This window comes from Ctenocephalides felis, unplaced genomic scaffold (genome assembly GCF_003426905.1).
Source record: "Ctenocephalides felis isolate EL2017-DRISC unplaced genomic scaffold, ASM342690v1 CF-g0.4_SCAFFOLD_01886, whole genome shotgun sequence".
NCBI classification, from domain to species: Eukaryota; Metazoa; Arthropoda; class Insecta; order Siphonaptera; family Pulicidae; genus Ctenocephalides; species Ctenocephalides felis.
This window is the reverse complement of record NW_020538040.1, coordinates 93,774,713-93,795,222: the sequence shown is the minus strand read 5'-3', so window position 1 is coordinate 93,795,222 and position 20,510 is coordinate 93,774,713. Positions and strand designations below refer to the sequence as shown.

General features: G+C 29.8%; 1 protein-coding gene across 1 annotated transcript in view; it reads right to left on the bottom strand.

Moving 5' to 3' along the window:
• The window catches only part of LOC113377431, a 133,278-nt gene that overhangs the window by 33,331 nt on the left and 79,437 nt on the right, over nt 1-20,510 (bottom strand). The window contains exon 3 of the mRNA XM_026617749.1: nt 19,152-19,361. Within this exon, the coding sequence (XP_026473534.1) occupies nt 19,152-19,361 (210 nt within the window). The remainder of the gene's footprint in view (nt 1-19,151; nt 19,362-20,510) is intronic.

The window sequence follows — 20,510 nt, the reverse complement described above, 5'->3', positions numbered from 1 at the left end:
TGTTCAGAATTCTTTCAAACTTAGATATTTGCAAACATTTTCATTTTCGATTTTTGGGCGATTAACATAACTTACTCTACGATATGGTAAAAACATCAATACATATTATTAAGACACTCCAAAGACTAATTTTATTGCATATTTATGACCATTTTGTTACAAACTTGTAATACATGTACCTGCATGTATCACAAAAAATATATATAAACAATATTTGTTTTATGCTACGTGAATTGGTAAATTCATATATTCGACCAATTAAACGTAATGACTCAATTAAAATGTTTTCAATTTCACATTCAATTGTTGATTTAAATATCAAATTACAAAAAAATGCTTGCAATCAATCTAATTCAAGCAATTGTATAGCGCTTTCTTATAGAAAGCTGTTTTAGGATCATAATACATGTTATATACAAGTAGATATACCTATTCACTTTGCTGTGAATTATTCTTTTGAGAATCTTGAAAAGATTTCAACACAGACTTAATGATGTTATTAAATAATTATATTATACCTACTATTGCGAAAATAAAATTCAATCTACTTAAAATATGAAATGGTTACACAGATAAAGTGCTACAATACAATTATTCTCTGTTTGTTCTCATAAACTCGAGAAAGACCGACACAAACTTATTGTTTTCATATTCATACAAAGCAAGAGGAAATAGTTCTGGAAAAATAAACAATACGATATTAAACTTTAGTTTGTCGAACGATTTTGAAAGAATACAGAGCGGTTTTTTGAAATAAATATTTTTCCTTATAAAATTACAAATTACAACGTTCTGATTCAAATGTTCAGATTTCCCGTGTGAATAATTTGATTATTTATAATGATATACTTTTTATTTGATATATTATCCTAAATAAATTTTAGCTTAGCATTAATACTTAATTTTGCACTTTTCGAAAGATATATCATTTTCGTAATATTCTATTCCATATTTGTGAACAGTATGAAGGATTCGACTGTGGGTAAGTGGAAAAAGCTATGGGATTTTTATCAAAGGCCCCAAGTTTGATACCCCCTCTACAGGGAGTCTGATGTCAAGCAGTAATGACATTGGTTTTTACTAGTATATGGATAGAAATATGTTTCCACGTGAAAATAGCGATTTTCCGGCATTGCTGCATCAATAAAAATTCATCACATAGAGATGGGATAAATGCCGAGTTGGTGATCTAGAGCAACCGATGATAGCTAAGTAAATCAGCACAACAGCTCTTAGAGTCCTCAAGTTTTGGAGACTATCAAATTAATAATGAAATTTGTACAAACGACGTACCAAGTACCTTGATTAAAAAAATAAGTCGAAGGAGTATAATAATGTTTTTAAATATAATATTATTGTAATCTGGAATAGCAATAATGTATATTTTCTCAAACTATCAAATGTTATTCTTATAAATTACCTGAATTATATGTAACATTTAATTATTCAATCTAAAAGATTAACTAGTTGTGTATGGCATCGTAAGGCAAATTGCTGGAACTAACGAAATGTTCGAGAAAAATATTAAATGTTTTGAAATAGATTATTATAAATACTATAACATTGTCTAATATTTATAAGAATTATATAAACTGAATTGCAAAATTAAAATTATTTAACAAAAGTATATAAGTGAGCTTTAGAACTTTAGCCAGAATTAAAATTAAAATGTAAATTATTTTCGATATATAAAAAAAAAAATTATAAAAAAAAAATTTTTTTGAAAAAAAAATTTGAAATATTTTTATTACAAAAGCTATTATTTTGTCAAAACAAGCAGAAAGTATTTTTGAATCATTTAAATCGGATGCTCAATTCTCTCAAAAACTCGATTTCTATTTTCTGCACTCTTTGCTCTTTATCTCCGTAACGGCTGGACCTTCCTTTGCCAACAACTAATCAGCACATCTCCCTATCAATCAAAATCGAATGTTTTTTGAACCATTCAAATCGTTTGATCCGTGCGCCCGAAAACGTGAACGAAAAAATGCGGACGCACAAAACACACACACACATCCATTATTTCTGAGGTATGCCAAAATATTCAGAAACCTCTGAAACATGAAGAAATGCAAAAATCGATTTTCGGCCCATTACTTTAACTTACCCTACGGGAAGCTAAAAAAAAACTATTATAATTATCAACGTTGTTTAATGGAAGCTTTACTATATATTGTTTATAGATACTATTGAATTATTGTATCGTTAAGCAGCAGAAAAATTTCATCTCCGCAGGCAACAAATTACATGCAGAAATTAGAAGTGATCGCATTTTTACTCTATTTCTATTTATCGCAAATGTTTGCGCGCATTTTGAGTAATGAGGAATAAAAGATTCACAATAGCTCTTTTTCGAGCTAATCCAAAACAGAACAGTTAGTTCTCTCCACCGGAATTGTAATACAAACGCAATTACTTAAATATGTGATAGTAAAATGTATTCATAGTTAAGAATTTATATTAAAATACCTTTTTTGAATACAAAGATCTTTGCAAATTATGCTCCTTCAGTGATTTCTAAACTCGCATGAAAATTATCCGAAATAAGATATGTTTAAGGAAGTCTTAGCCTACGCGACGGTCGATTAGCACGTATGTCACGACCGAATTAGATTTAACATGCGCAACAAGTGTTTATTTAAATTTATCCGATTGCACAATAAAGTTATAACCTCAAGTTGCCGTAATTTACATGAATGCTTTACTTCCTTCTATAATGGGCCATAGAAGTCACTTATATAATGTTCAAGAGAAGGCAAATGCTTTCATCCAGATCTAATTATGATTATGGTGACCTTTTATCTGTAATACACTTCCACGATACAAAACCTGCGACTTACGACTTTCGTTATTTTATAGATTTAATATAAATTCACGCAAATAGAAGGTAATTACTTTCTTACATATCACATGACGTTCTAACAGGGTCGGCCGGTTTCGAAAATCAATTGATACATATATACAGTAGTACCTTGACATACAAGTTTAATTCTTTCCGTAACTACGCTCGTATGTCGAATCGCTCGTATCTCGAACATTTTTTTCCATATAAATACATTGAAATGCCATTAATTTGTTCCAGTACTGGGATTTTTGTAAAGTTTTTTTTGCATATTATAAATAAATTTACTGTTTGCCAGTTTATTAACTTCCAGTAGGGTAAGTTACAGTAATCGCAAAAAATCGAAAGTAAACATTTTGGCATACATTAGAAAGAATTGATGTATGTGTATGTGTGTGTGTTTTTTTGTACAGCAAGGAAATGCGTTTGCGTATCCCGAACTGCGTATTTTGTCTGGTTACCCTCAAAACCTCCGGTTATTTCTTACCTCTGGTCCCCACGTAAACCGCCGCTAAGCATTACTTCATGAAGGATTATCTACAATGTTATAATACTCTCTCTGAATGATACTAATTAGCGCGATTTTTTCCGAAGATCACAAGTGTTAATACCCTTGTTCCACGCAGCCTAAGTTGTCACTTCTTTAAGAGTAGTGTATGTACGTGCGGATACAATTTTTCGTTGACGATTTCGGGAACATGCATTAACTATTTGGATAATTCAAGAAACATTCGATTCCTATTGATTGGGAGACGTATTGATTATTTTTTGTCTAAGGCAATTCTAGCCGTTTTGAAGATACGAAGCAAAAAGAGTCAAAAATGGTAATTCAGTTTGGGAGAACAAATCATCAATTTTATTTTAAACAATTTATTTTAAACAATTTATTTTAAACAATTTACTTGTATTGGCATTTTTTCCCGCAAACGGCTGGACCTGCCTTGACCATAAACTAATCAATACGTCCTTATAAATAGGAATTTTTGAATCACTCAAATCGGTTGATCCGTGTTCTCGAAATCCTCGAGAGAAAATTATATCCGCAAAAATACACACACACACATACAGGATATATAAAAATTTTCATTTTTGATCTTTTTACGATTACTATAACTTATCCTACGGGAAAGCAAAAATCAAACAATTACTCTTAAATAAATGTAATACTGAAAAATAGCAAAGCGACAACAATGAAATAAATGCAAGGTATACAGTAAATTGTAATACAAAGCGTGTTTACTAAAGGTTCCATATTAAAACACACAGTAAAACACTAAGTTTATTACTATTTACTATTATTAATAAATATTTGATAATAAAGTTTGAACAAATTAAATCGTGTTTATTGATATTTTCACTTAATTTACATCTCCGGTTACGATCATTATTTTGCGGTTATTAAATAAGACCTTAACACACGGGGACTTCGACTTTTATCAAGATAAACGTTAAATTGAACATGTTTGTAAAACATACATATAATTTCAATAAAAACGCGCTCATTTCACTAAATTATTACTTAAAATTTGCTATATATTATTATCGTAAACAGGAATAAAAAAAAAGCAAAAAACATGCACAACATTGACCGTGAAGTGGCTGTACAACGTACTCTGACACTTTCACCGCGAGCGATGCTAAGGCGTTTCGCACACGATGGAGCAAATCGAACGACGACTCATAAGTTTAATAACTATTGTTAATAAATATAAAATTTGCAAAACACATTTTCTTTAAATATATAGTATCAAATTAGATAAAGTATTTAAAATGACAACATATATGATTCTTCACAATAATATAGTTGGAAAATACATTTTTTACATTTATTTTTTAGGTTAAATTTTTTATGAGTAGGTTGGGCTATTGTTTCTTCGACGATGTTGAAAATATTATATATATATATATATATATATATATATATATATATATTAGGGTGGTCCTTAAAATGGTCATTTTCGAATTTCCTCGCTCCCAGGGGCTCAAATGATTCCAAATAGATAAAAAACAATTCTCTGAAAGTTTTAGCTCTTAATATTAACATTTAGATAGAGCGCAATTCAATCAAAGTTTTGTATGAAAATAGCATGAAAAATTTTTCAAAAATTTAAAAAATGTTATTTAGATGTAATTTAGCGAACAAATGAATGAATAAAACTCATTCATTTGTCGCTAAGTTAAACCTAAAACATTTTTTTTAAATTTTCAAAATTTTTTCCATGCTCTTCCCATACAAACTTTGATTGAATTGCGCTCTATCTAAACGTCAATATTAAGAGCTAAAACTTTTAGAGAATTGTTTTTTATCTATTTGGAACCATTTGAGCCCCTGGGAGCAAGAAAATTCGAAAATGACCATTTTAAGGACCACCCTAATATATATATATATATATTTATAGGGTAAAGCGAAGCTTAAAGGTTCGCGGGTGAAAAGATCCACCGATATCTCAAAAACAAGTAAAGTTAAGAATTTTAACAACAATATTATAACTATCCATTACCTTGATTCTTATAACGTCGCTATCGGGAGATAAACGGCAATGTTTAAAAATCCATAGCAAAAGTATAACTTTTGCTGTTAGTTTTTTTTGGTTGTGAGCACTGTTGCTTAGTTTGCGAGATCTTAATACAATTTTCAAGTATACCTTATTTAATTGTTTTATAAGCTGTATTAATTGTATTAATTTTGAGTTAAATTCAACAGTTTTTTTTATATAACCTTTATAAAAGCATACACGTAGGAGAGGTAAAAAAAAACAAACTAAACCTTTACCCTGGGCAAAATGTAAGTAATAAAAAAGAAAAAACAAAAAATAAATTAAGTTAAAAAAACAACGTTACCAGAGATAAATAGTTTTTCCAACTCTGTTGAAGAATATTTCTGACAAAATCTCTTTAAAAAATGTACGTATCTACAAAATTTATATTTTGTAATGATTGAATAATGTAGCTATTGTTTAGTAAAATCCCTTTAAAATTCAAAATGAATTATTGGACTTGTATGCCCCTTGGCCGTTTCATTTTACCCCGCCTATGGGGTAAAAAGGACCAGGTGACAAATTTTCGAAAACAATAAAAAAACACATTTCTACAATGATGAATATCGCTTATCTTTAAAACATATTTACATATTACAAATTGACATTAACATTTGACTAATATTTATTATTGGCATGGATAATTAGACACCATGTGTTCACGCCAAATTCAAGCATCCGATTTATGATATAAAAACAAAATAAAATCAATCAGAAATCATCATAAAATAAAATCAATCAATACAATACATTACATTTTGAGAATATTGTAAATACAAATACAATTTGTAGTTAATTTAAAATAAACGCATAATATTACAATTAAAGTGTTTTATTAACAATATTTTATTTATTATCAATATATTTTAACGATACGGCTTTTGGCTTCAGTGAGAAAACCATTTTAGCTTGCAGATGAGAAAAATCTAACCGGTGAAAAAATCTTATTATTGTATGCAAATCTCAAAGGCGACGGCCGGATGGATTAAAAAATATCTTTATATATTTTGATAAACACGTACTAGGAAGAGTACATTATGTTTTTCATAAGACTGCCATATTAAGAAAGTTGCATGAGTAATAGTGACTATATATACCTTTTAAGAATACTTTTAAGAATAATATTTGATTTCCTGAACTATCCCAACCAAAAACTTACAATATTCATTTCAAACTGAGTAAGGTCGACCGCATGTTTCGTGCCGAAGTTTTAGTGATAATTTTTACTATAAAGAACGCGTAAATTGAATTGTTTTTATTCAATACGAGACAAATTTAACTTATTTAATTTAAATTGATTTATAATTAAAAATTTAAAATCTGATTTTTCTCGAAACAGGCTGAACCGATTTAAAAAATATAAAAGCCTTCGATAAGAACTCAAAATGATTTACTTAATGAAAAATAGTTATTCGAATGTCAATTATTCAGAGAATTGGACCAAAGATAAAAGAAAAACCTCGTCATCGCAGCATCCTACTAAACCCAGCCATAAAGCTGTTCCAAAGAAAGTGGTGAAATTAAATTTGGTAATAAATGAGGACAACCATTAAGATAAATTCAAATATGCAAAGGCAGAAAAAAGGAAAAATGAACAATAATCTACTTTCAAATTATAATTGTCCACCTTACATTTGATAAAATTTAAGTTTAAAGCAAATATAAGTTTTTATTTAAAAATTTTACTGTAATTTAGGAAGGCATTCAACCTATGGACAGTATCGAAATTTGCGCCTTTAAGTGTTATATGAACATAAAAGATATGGAGTGCATGTGACTGTCGTTGTTGTCAAATTCGCAATAATAATTTCTGAGACAAAATTTATAACAACGGCATCAAAAGAAAGTTTACAAAAATATTATTCAAGAATTTTATTGCATTTGATTTCGATAAAAAACTGTAAAAGTCATATTTATGCAAAGCGTTTTGCGATATCATCGCGATTACATTTAAATAAAATCGAATAAATGTAGGACTGCCGAGCAGGCAGAATTTTTGTAGAAAGCAAAATTCGTGAAAACTGGGACAACTTGCAGAGAATACAAAAGAAAATAATAAGTGTAATTTTTATCTTCACCTGCTAAATTATGAAGATTATTATTATTATTATTATTATTATTTTTTTTTTTGAACGGCAATCAGAACCTTACGTTCTATGAGCTGTTGGGCTGAAACTTCTCCTTGCATAGCATTTTTTTAAGATGGTAACCCAATGTTTAATCCATCCATATTTGATGATTTTGTTATTAGAATTAATCTAATAGGGCTGACTGTTTATTGGTGCAGCAATGCCGGGTGGGGGCTATTTTCACTTGGAAACATTACTATCTATATTTCCAAGTGAGAATCGTTGTAACTGCTGTCTGACAACAGGCTGCTCGAAGTGGGTATCGAACCCGGGACCTCTGAAAACAAGTCCCGTTGCTCTTAACCGCTTACCTACGGGCGAGCCCATATTATGAAGATGATCCAGTTCACTTAACAAAGTGCATAGTAGTAGTATATAAACCGTTCATCGACACTATCAATAATAAAAATATAAAAGTTAGATAAAAAATCTGTTCATACTCTAAAATCTTATAATGTAAGTAAATATTTTGAATGCCACCTACAAACATTTTGATTTAAATTCTTACTAGATTAAACTTACTAGATTAATACTTTATCCATTAAATTTTTTTTTCATCCTATTGCAAAATTTTAAATGTAAATCTTGAAGCTTTTGAAATTATTTTTTTAAGATCTCCCTTACATCAATATTTGCTTAATTATATAGAAATAATAATGGCGCAAAATTATTAAGGTGCTAAAATTAACACACGGTTGCATCGATATGTAGTAGCTGAAGTTTTGAGAGATTGTTTACTAGAAATGGCTTCAAAAATGTATATTGCTGACTTAGAAATATGATAGGAAATGTCTTATAATTCTTCTACGTGCACAATAAACGCCATGACCAGGCATTTGAAATTGCCGCGTATAGAGCATCGCAGGAAAATCACTAATAAACCAAGCGCCGGCCTTCGTTTTCAAAATCCGGCGTGTAAGAGTACGCTGTCAAGGTGATAATTTATACGGTTTTCATTTTATTATTTAAAAAATCATAACAAAAAAGGCGTCACGGTCAGAAAAATACGTCCTTGGGCATCCACGAACATCGTAATTTTAGCGAAGCGGAGGGTAACTGAAGCGTGTAACCCATTATTTGGATATAAATGCCGGTATTACAAAATATAATTATTTAATATTTTATTACCGCAACAAGCGCGCAAAGATATGATACGCGTTAAATTCGAAAAACAATACTATGCCTTGAAAGTTACGAAACATGTTTATCCGTTTTTACGTGTACAAGTACAAACTTATCAATTACTTTACAAGATTTTGTCACACCAAAATTTGTGACACAAATTCAAATTATTTTTGATAATTTGAAATATAAATTAATACTAGCAAATGCATTTAGAAATTAAAAATAGGATGGAAAAACTAATATTAAGGGCGGCGCCAGTATCCCTATTTGAATAAAATATTAGCCATTTCTAGCAGAATTTAATAAAATCAGTTTTTTATTTACATTTATTAGTAAGAGCGGGGCTTATAGACATGCGGGTAAAAAGGTTCATCACCAATCAACAAATTTACGTTAATTTTTTTTAATAAATTAATTAAATTAAACATTATTTATAAGTAGGAGGAAAATGACGTATAAACAGCTATTATCTTGATTCTTACGACGTTACTATGGACGTTGCAATGTTTGAAAATCCTTAACAAAAGTATTTTCTTTAGTTGTTCAGTTTGTGAGATGTTAATATAATTTAAGTATACGGTATTTAATTGTTGTATAATATGTATTATTAATTTTAAGTTAGATACAAAAGTTTTTTATATACAACCTCTACAAAAGCTTACTCATTGGAGGGGCAAACAGGACCAACTGAACCTTCAAGCTATATAAAAAGCGAATGAAGTTAAATTAGCAATTTTGCGAGAGATCAATTAACTAAATAGTTATTTCAACTATGCTGGTAAATATTTTTGACAAAATACCAGATTGAGGTTATATACAGTGTTATCATTGTCAAAAATTTGTCCATAAAATTTATATTTTTTATTAGTTGAAAATGTAACTATTATATCCTAAAATCCCTTTAAAATTGGGAGTAAGACGTTGGACCTGTTTGCCCCCTGGCAGCGTAAAATGGACAAGGTGACACTGATTAACTGGAAGTTTTACTGAACATAGTCAGATAGTTGTTTGCTTGATATGTGTTATTTGTTGTAATATAATTGGTTTGGTTTTCACGATATAATTGCGCAAAGTCAAATTTGACCTTTGTGCCCCACCCTACCCTATACTATAATAGAAAATGAGAAAAACGACATATGATATATTTTCATGTAACTGCTGCACATTTGTCAAAAATTTCTGTAAGTAGGAGCGTCTTGTTATTTTGTCACATGTTACATAAAATAGTTTAATTTTACTGCTAAACTAAATTATTACTGTATATATTTTAATTTTTAACCCTTTTGGTACGAATGTCATGAATGAACGCATCTGCATGACGTGCTGTGTGTACGAGTGTCGTCCATGGTCGACATGTTGTGTTTGCTTTCAAGATTTATTGCTATGAGTTAAACTATTGAGTTTTATTGCAATTTGTAGTTCATTATAAGTGTAATTTTCAATTTTTTAACACATTTTTATTGATATTGATAGAAATATTTCAAAATATATCGTTTTCAAAAATTATTTATAAAAGTGATTCCGGAAAAAATGTGTAATCAATATTTTCGGGAATTTTATTTAATTAACTTTTCAGTTTATCATAATCACTTCCAAATGTGATTAATCCAGTAAAGCACTAAAGAACTGATTTATCAGTTTTGTACTTTAAGTTGAGCAATAAACGGCAAGTGCAAATGGTTGTACCAGGTTGTACCGTATCGTATTTTACAACATTTGAAAATAAAATGATGAGCCATCGCCAGTTTCTGATCAAGTAACTGAAAGAGTGGTTCTTACATTGTCGTCGATTTTGTATCAATTTATTACCAGTTGTTAATCACACGCCAATTAAGAGTTCGTGCATTTATGCGGCGATAAAGTGTCTGCCGATGATTGTAAATCTTTGCTCTGTTATCTCCGATATGCCCCGTTTTGGAAATCAGACTGATTTATTATTTAAATTTAGTTCTCATTATAAAATTATATGCTTATTCTTTTTGCATTTTAATTCTCAGTGAAGTTTTAATTAATCGATTATATAGTACCTCGTTGTATACCAAAACTGGATACGTTAACTTGCGTCATCTAATTAATATTAAGCATTTCTTTGTTGGTTGAATATTCAACCTGAATTGTTGAGCTTATTTCTGCCAAATTCATATAAAAATATAAACTTATACAAGGTAATGATTTTACGAATTATCGTATGTTTGTCTAATTTTTGTTCAGCGTTATGTTACAGAAAACATTGTTTGAAAAAAGTAAAAAAAAATTAGGTACCATATTTGAAGTACTTTTTTTCGAAGTTTCGAATGCCGAGTTCAACCTTACATGCAAATTGATATTAAGCAGCAGTTATATTCATTTTCACTTGAAATTGAAAATATAGATATAAATATGATTCAATAAAAGTAACCCTTCCGTTCATTGTTGCAAAAAATATAAATTTCAGAATTAAACCTTTGGTTTGCATTCTAATAAAAATATGACAAAAACATTAACTGCTATTTGGTTGGCGATTTATTAAAATAATCATTAAAAACAATAATCAAGAATACCTTATAGAATGCCGAATTCAAAAATAGAAAAATTTGCTTCAACTTAAAAACTAAAACAGTATATTATAAAAGTAGAGTAGGGAAGACTGGGTATGGTTGTGCCAGAGTACGGTAGTGACAGTCGTCACAACAGATAAACTATACTAATTTTGAGATAGAGTCCAAAGGAAGAAAAATAAGCAATGTGCCTTACATTAATATGATTTGTAGACCGCATAGCGTTTGAAAAGTCAAAAGTAAGTTTTTTCGTTCGATTTGTTTTAATCATAACTCTTAATTGCAGATAGATTATTTTTTTGTGTTATTTTTTTATTTTCAAAAGTATGCGTTTGGTACAGTGGTCTTTTTCAGGTGAAGATTAAAATCTAACTTAACTAAGACATAATACGAAAAAGAATGGAAAAGAAAAACTCAATAAAAAAAGAATTCACACAGAGTTCTTGTTAAATTTGTTTAAAAAATTATGTTTTGTTATATATTGGGTCACTACTGACCCCAACCGTCCTTCGGATGCGGACGGTTGTGCCTACGGCCGTCTATGGTATGATTTTATTTTATGACTATTATATTGTATTTGAGGACAGTATTTTAGTATTTCATCGTAGTCAAATTTTCAATTTGCCATTTAATTTACTGTTTTCCCAGCTAACTGGCAAATTAACAAAATTATTGCTGATAAAAAAGTGGCACAACCGTACCCAGTCTCCCCTACATAATACCAATGGCACGAAGTGCCAAGAACAGAGATTGTAGTTTAGGCATAATATGCAGAAATTTATTTTTTGTGCTATAAAGAGTAAGCAATAGTAAAAGCGGTATGACATGCAGTTGCACATGTGCCATAAACTAGTTCGAAGCATGGTCTTGTCGTGCGGCAAATCGACATGTGACGTATTGCCGGCGCAATGATTTGTGGCGGCAATTTGTCCATACATCAAATAAATCAAAATGGAGCTCAATTTATGAAAACATTTAAATTAGTGGTCGGTGAATAGTAATCGTGCGATTACAAAGCATCGGATGTAACATTAGTCGCCCACAAGACGATTATTTGATAATTTTGGAAGCGTGGTTGGAAGATTGATGTAAGCGCCGGTCCCGTATATGTTACAGGCACTTTCATTTTATGGAAGAATATTCAGTGCACCATGTAAAACTTCTATAAAATATAAAATAAAATAGACAAATTTAATCAACTGATTGATCTGAGAGAGTAATTTACGATTTATGATTATAGTAATTACACGACATAAACGAATATAGATACAACATAATATAATTTTAACAATAAATAATGTTAAGAAATCTTATCAGAATTATTAAAATTAACACAAAAACACCGTTTTCCTTCCTGCTATATTTCACGCGCACAAGATATTACTATAGAAAGTTCAATAACTTGTACATATTTTTTTTTCATATTTGTTCCTTAGCAAGAAAGAAAATAAACCGTCGATAGAATCAAAACAACAAGCACTTGATTAATTGAATAAATTTTCACAATAGAATTAATTACAATCCTTTGTTCCACGCGAATACATTTTCAAAGACCACCGTTGCTTCTGCGCTGACATCACTATTTCAGAGGAACAGAAACTTTTTAAATTCACACAGAAAGTATACTAATCAAAAATCTATTTAATTTATTTTTTTATCAGAATTTATATTTGGCAATCATTTGGCTAATCATCATCATAAGAAAATAAGTAACCATAACTTTAAAATATAATGACGTATTGCTATCTATTTATGTAAATATTATCTCATGTTAATAGAAAGAATGCATTTCAATATAAAATATATCATTCTAATTAGTAATAAAGTTACCTGCAAGAGGTTTGATATAAAGAGGATACTTGAAAAGCGCATGTGCACAGTTAAGTTTTAAAACCTGAACTAAATTGATATTTGTTGCACAAAAATGAAAAAAACTAATAAAAACAAAACTAACAGAAACATACGAAAATATCGTAATAAACAATCAAATAATATGTAACAAAGATTTGGTTCTATCAGCGTAAATTTTCATAATAAGATGCCGAAGAGTTAATCTGTAATTATGATTATTTTCAGGAGGATTTTTAATTGATCTTGATTATACCAAATATAGAGAGTTGAATTATAAATATTATATTTTATTAGATCAGATACTAAATATAGTGTAAAATATTTACTTTTGTTAGTATGACTAAATTTGACAAAAAAAATCGTTTTTTTTTTTTTAATTTGTTTTTACGTTTCAAAAGTTTCTGAACATTTTAGCATACCTTAAAAAAAATTGATGTATGTGTGTGCGTGCGAATACAAATTTTTGTCGATGATTTCGGGAACACGGATCAACCGATTTGAATAATTCAAAAAAGATTAGATGCGTATTGATGCGGAGACGTGCTGATTAGTTTTTGGCAAAGGCAGGTAGGATTATTTCGAAGATACGGAGGAAAAAGTGACAATATGGTAATTTAGTTTTTTAGATAACGAAATGTCCGATTTGAATGATTCTAAAAGTTTTTATTTGTATTGACAAAGTAAGGAACTGAAGCTTAGGAATCTAGAAATACAAGTCCAACGGTTTCAGAGATTCAATTAAAAATAGTAAATGAAAAAGCCATTTGGCGGTCAAAAATGATCATTAGACATATGCGCATCAAATTATCAGATATTTTATAAAGATTTTAATAGTGAGTACTAATTTTGTTTATATTTCTATGGGTTCCGTACCAATGTTTATTCGTTAGACTGCGACGCGGCGCTTACGCGCTTCGATATTTTATCTATAAAACAGCTACCCAGCGCGATTACCTTGAAAAGAGATTGAAATTATAATCTAAAAAAAATCTAATTGAATTTTTTTTTTTTAAATTTGTCTAATTTTTTTAGTTGTCCAAAAATTTCCAGCAATTTGCCTTAAGCCACGATGCCAAGCACCACTAGTTAGATTATAATTTGTTATAAAATTGTCTAACTAATTTTATTGCAATCAAGTGTATATGGTTATGAGTGCAGATTTACTCTGGTAAATTAAATGAAATTTAATTCTTAGGGTTGCAAGTTCGAAAGCCCTGCAGTCTGTTCTATTCTATTCAATTGTGATCACGATTTGCATCGAGGCTGCGCAGAGACTAATACAAGACAGAGGTACCCCGCAGAGCAAATCCGTAAGACACTTCATTAACATACATCACCGCCCACGCATCACGCGCCGCATCACCACACTCTTCCATTACCACCGACAGCCACAAGCTGCAGATGAAGCCAAAGGTGTTGAATCCTTTTTATAACTTGCGATCAGATATCAGATTATCTACCAGTAATTTATAAATGTTGAAAATCTTATTAAAAGAATTTTATTCCGATAAACAAAATTGAAGATCTGCACGTGGTCGTACGACTTGTTTAGTTAACCACCGTTTTTCAGCTAATTATTTTCGTACGGATTTTTATATACAATACCCTGCACGAATGTAATACGCTACTTGACGATATTGACCTTTTATAAAGAACTTTGGGTTATTACTTAAATTAAGTATAATGAATAACTACTTAGTTTATTTCATTATATGGTGTTGACTAATTATGCAGATTTATTTAGAAAATAGTTCATAGTAAATCTAACAGAAGAATTTAAAATAGCTTAATCACAATTAGTTTAAAAATATAAAATTTACTAGTGGTGTACCGCATCGTGCCTTAAGGCAAATTGCTGGAACTTCCCGTACTGTAATAAAACATTCGAAGAATATTAAATGTTTTCAAATATATTATTATAAATACTGCGACGTTCATTATTCGTATTTTATAGACAAAATATAAAAGCTTATAAATTGGACGATTATGTTCATATAAGTTTACATGAAAAGTAAATAAACAAAACTTATTGATCCCTGAAGAATCTTGCCTTATAATTCTGAGAATTATATAAACTGAATTGTAAAGTTCTTTTTTATTTCAAGCATTTTAGCAGTAATTAAAATTAAAATCCGATTTATTTTTGATATTCAAAAAAAAAATTCTTTGAAATAATATTTATATAATAACGGCTCTGCCAAAAACTGTCATGAATAAATAATTTTTCTTAAAATAAGATCTATCAGGGAAAAAAACGTTTTTGCAGTGTACAATCAGATCTGCAACATAATCAAATCTGAAAGTGATTCGACTACGAATGTATATAGAATTTCACAATATAATCTATTATAATATTTGCCATGGTTATGTATTACTTCTATTCAAATTAATTTTTGAAATTTTATATTTGAAATTTTTATTACAATTACAATAAGTTTTTCATTGAATATATCTCGATTATTTACAAGTTTGAGAATATCTTTAAATGCTAGGAAATAAAAAACCTTTAACCAGGAATACAACGGAAAGCAATTATTTCCAGGAATATTTTGAAGATTTAAACGAAAAATGAACCTAAACTAAGATATATCGCCAGAAGAAGTTAAGATAGTTGTATTGCCATTTTGTTAAGGATAGTAAAAAAATATGAAAACTCAATAATATTTATTATTTTTAATTTAATATGATGAATTTGAACATTAAATTTATATGTATTGCGATCAAACTTAGATTTATCACATTAAATTAGACTGTGCTAGCAATATACTCGGAAGATATAATATTGTAATAAAATTATTATGTTGAATCATAATAATAAACTAGCTGTAAGTGGAATTCTGTCTTAAGGCAATTAAGGCATCGTGCCTTAAGGCAAATTGCTGGAACTTCCCGTACCAAAAATTATTTTTTTAAAAACGATTAACATTTTTGAAAAAAATTTACTTCGAAAAAATAAGATTTTTGACAAACAATTAGACAAAAAATTACTTTTTTTTAAAAAAAAAAAATTTTTTAATTTTTTTTTTTGAAAAAAAAAATTTTTTCTTTATTTTGACATATTTTGAAAGATCTAAACTTTTTTTCAAAGCAATCGTACTGCTTTAACTGCATAAAGACGAAATATCAAACCGCGTAAGCTCCGCGTCGGCGTTTAACGCGTAAACATTGGTACGGAACCCATAGGAATGTAAACCAAAATTATACTTATTGTTAAAATCTCTATAAAATATCTGATAATTTGATGTGCATATGTCTAATGATCATTTTTGACAGCCAAATGGCATTTTTTTTTACTTTTTTCATTATATCTCCGAAACCGCTAGACCTGCCTTTATGAAAATTTGATCGGTTTTTCCCCTTGTCAATACAAGTAAAATGTTTTTTGAATTATTAAAATCGGACGCTCCGTTCTCTTAAAAACTGAGTTACCGTTTTCGGCACTTTTTGCCCCGTATCTTCGGAACGGCTAGACCTGACTTCGCCAAAAACTAATCAGCACGTCTCCTTATCAATACGAATCGAATGTTTTTTGAATTATTCAAATCGGTTGATCGGTGTTCCCGAAATCGTCGACGAAAATTTGTATCCGCACATACATACACACACGCACACACACACACACACACACACACACACATACATCCGTTTTTTCTAAGGTATGCCAAAATATTCAGAAACCTTTGAAACGTCGAGAAATGCAAAAATTTTCATTTTCGATTTTTTTGCGATTACTATAACTTACCCTACGGGAAGTTAACAAGAATTTACAATATTATCTCAATCGTTTTTTAAAGGCTCGTTATTAAAAACTGTTTCAAAAATTGGTAATAGTTGTTATCCAATGTTGAAAAGAAAAAATGTGAAAAATAATTTCTCGAATGCCTTATGCAATCTAAAAAATATATAAAAGCTATACGTGTGATTTTAAGTACTAATATTTTATTCCAAAGTGACAAAACAAACAGTAAAATTGATTACAACCAATTAAACGATCGTTGTACTTGAAAATCATTTTATGCGCAAAATTTAGAAATCTCTGCACCACACTGCCACGGTTCATTTCGTGAGTATTCAAAATAGCTCTTAATATTTCCATTATGAATAGAATTAATTGTGCATAATAATGTGATTGTAATAATTACACAATGATGGGATTTTTATACCTATTGTCTTTCACCGGTAATAACTTATCACCGAACCTAATACAAAAGTACAGTTTTGCGTTGGCGTCTCTCTTCGAGTGCCGTGTGTGCCCATTTAAAAGAAAATTTTATTATTAGCGATGCAAAAGCTAAAATATATAAAACACTTGCTTATTAGATCATTGTAGATAAACAATGTGGTGTCAACGTCACCATAGGATGATTCCGACGATTTTTGCGTTTGAGTTAACGTTTGTGACTTGCAAAAATCAAATAAACTTTTAAAATGATTACTAGATTAGTTGAAGATAAAAGTATGTGGTCTTTAATTAGATTATAATAAGTTTGTTATTTTAAAATAAATTTTCTGTCTACTTTCTATATTTGTTCCTAGTTCGTCGCGTGCTAAATCATTTTATTAATCATAAATAAATTAATTTAGAACATGTTAATACCGTTGAGGTAAAGTGATAACGGAACAATAGCTTGTAGACATACTTACGTAAATAAATTTATGCATCCATTTAATAAATTCGTATTTCCTCGTACTAATTAATAATGAAATGTTTTAATCACTACTTACATGGAGTACTTAAGGAAGCGAGACGCATACAAATGATATTATTAAAAGAAATGAGTTGATCTTTTTCAGCATTTGCACATTCTTAATAATATTAAATTTTTTCATCATAATGCGCCTGACAATGAAAAAAGACTTATTATTCGAATTTCGTTAAAAATATATCACATCTTCTAAGATAAAGGTTTTTTCTGCTAAAATTATCATTGCACTTTTTTATCAAAAATTATCAATACATTCCGTATTGAAACGAAATTACAAAAATCAATTCTGAAATTTTAGCTGTAAAAACTATTATTGAAACATATATTGATATGTATTTACTCATTATTATTAACTTCCCGTAGGGTAAGTTATAGTAATCGCAAAAAAATCGAAAATAATTTTTTTTTATATCTTTACGCTTCAAAGGTTTCTAAATATTTTGGCATACCTTAGAAAAAATGGATGTATGTGTGTGTGTATGTATGTGTGTGTGCACGTGTGTGTGTGCGGATACAAATTTTCATCGACGATTTCGGGAACACCGATTAACAGATTTGAATAATTCGATAAACATTCGATTCGTATTGATAAGGAGACGTGCTGATTAGTTTTTGGCAAAGGCAGGTCTAGCCGTTCCGAAGATACGGGGCAAAAAGTGCCAAAAATGGTAACTCAGTTTTTAAGAGAACGGAGCGTCCGATTTTAATAATTCAAAAGACATTTTATTTATATGGACAAGGTGAAAAACTGATCAAATTTTCATGAAGGCAGGTCTAGCGGTTTCGGTGATCTAATAAAAAAAGTAAAAAAAATGCCATTTGGCGGTCAAAAATGATGATTAGACATACTGACATATGCACATCGCACATCAAATTATCAGATATTTTATAGAGATTTTAACAATAAGTATGAATTTTGTTTACATTCCTATGGGTTCCGTACCAATGTTTATCCGTTAGACGGCGACGCGGCGCTTACGCGCTTTGACATTTTGTCTCTATGCAAAGAAAGCTTGCTTTTAAAAAAAGTTTAGAATTGCCAAAATAAGTCAAAATAAAGAAAACTTTTTTTTTCAAGAAAAAGTAATTTTTTGTCAAATTCATAGTTTCTCAAAAATCTAATTTTTTTTAAGTAAAATTTTTCAAAAATATTAATTGTTTTTTAAAAAATAATAATTTTTGGTACGTGAAGTTCCAGCAATTTGCCTTAAGGCACGATGCCATGCGCCCCACTAGTTTCAATTGCATTATTTTATCAATAATATCAATAGTTGAATACCAATCGATAATTTTTATTACAAATTCGTACGATAGTACGAAATTGCAAGAGTTCTGCGTACCATATCGGCAGAAATATATGCTTGTTTTTTGTGTGAGTTAATTAGTACCATTCAAATATATAGTTTTGCATTAAAGTTACTGACCTCCAAACCATCATAGTCTGTGTCCAGCACAGAAGATTGCGGGAGAGCCGGTGGAGGCACGTGGTCGCTGCTCCAACACGCCGAAGAGACGGTTCGGGTTCTCACGACCTGGACGCTGCCTTGCGCCGTTCGCGCTTGGAGCATCTCCAACTGTTTGTGCTGCGAATGTAGACGCCCATCGGCTGCAGTCACATCGCGGCTGTCAACAACCTGTGGAAAAAGAAATTACCATTGTTACGTATATAATATATTATATGAAAAAGCAAAGAACAAAAATCATTTGAAATGAAGTAAGGGAGACTAGGTACGAATGCACCGGAGTACAGTAGTGACAGTAGTCACAACAGCTAATCTTTTATAGTGACAGTAGTCATAACAGCTAATTGTTCGAACAATTTTTATTATTGATTTTAGTCAGTGCCTTACATTAACATGATGTGTAGACCGCATTGCTTTTAACCCTAGAACGGTATCTGCACGCCTCCGAGGCGTACATGCAGACAAGAATGAATGGTGTTGGTACTTTTGTTACGGAAATTTAAAAAAAAAATGACAAGACTATTTGTTACTGAATCAGAGTTTTATATTTTCTAAAACAACCTTTGATGATATCACAAAGTATACAATGACAAAAAACGGATAAGAAATCACTTGTCAAGCGCAATACCAGTAATCTAGGGTTGAAGAGTCAAAAGTTTTCATGTTCGAGTTCTTGTAATAATAATAATAACTAAATTTTATACAGAGAGATCACTTTGCTTGTTATTTTGGTGTAAATTGAACATTAGTAGCTATTTACCAGCGATTAGTTTTTGCTTTGTCATAATTACAATTTGTTTTCAAAAATGTGCGTTGGGTACGGTTGTGACAAATTCTGTGGGTACGGTTGTAACATGTATTTTTTGTCCTTTTCGGGTGAAGATTAAATAGATAAAGAAAAATCTAAGTTAATTAAGACAAAATACGAGAAGGAGAGGAAAAAGAAAATACAGTATAAGAAAAAAAAAATCATAAAGAATTCTTGTTAACTTTGTTTAAAAAATTATGTTCTGTTATACATTGTTATATTTTATTTATAAGCTTTGTTTAAATGTGTATGTTTGGTTGTGTTACATATCATTGTTATTGGCGACTATAAGAAGTTGTTATGAACTATTTTGGTGTTTATACCTTATCGTTTTTGACCTATCTTAATGCCTGTCAAAACCGTTCTTGGGAGTGTGGACCGTTGTGACAATTGCCTTTTTCTTGTATAATTTGATTTTGTAACTGATTCATTGTATTTAAGGGCAGTTTTTCAGTATATCTACGTATCGAATATTTAAATTACTATTTAATTTACTTTTCTTCCAGCTAACT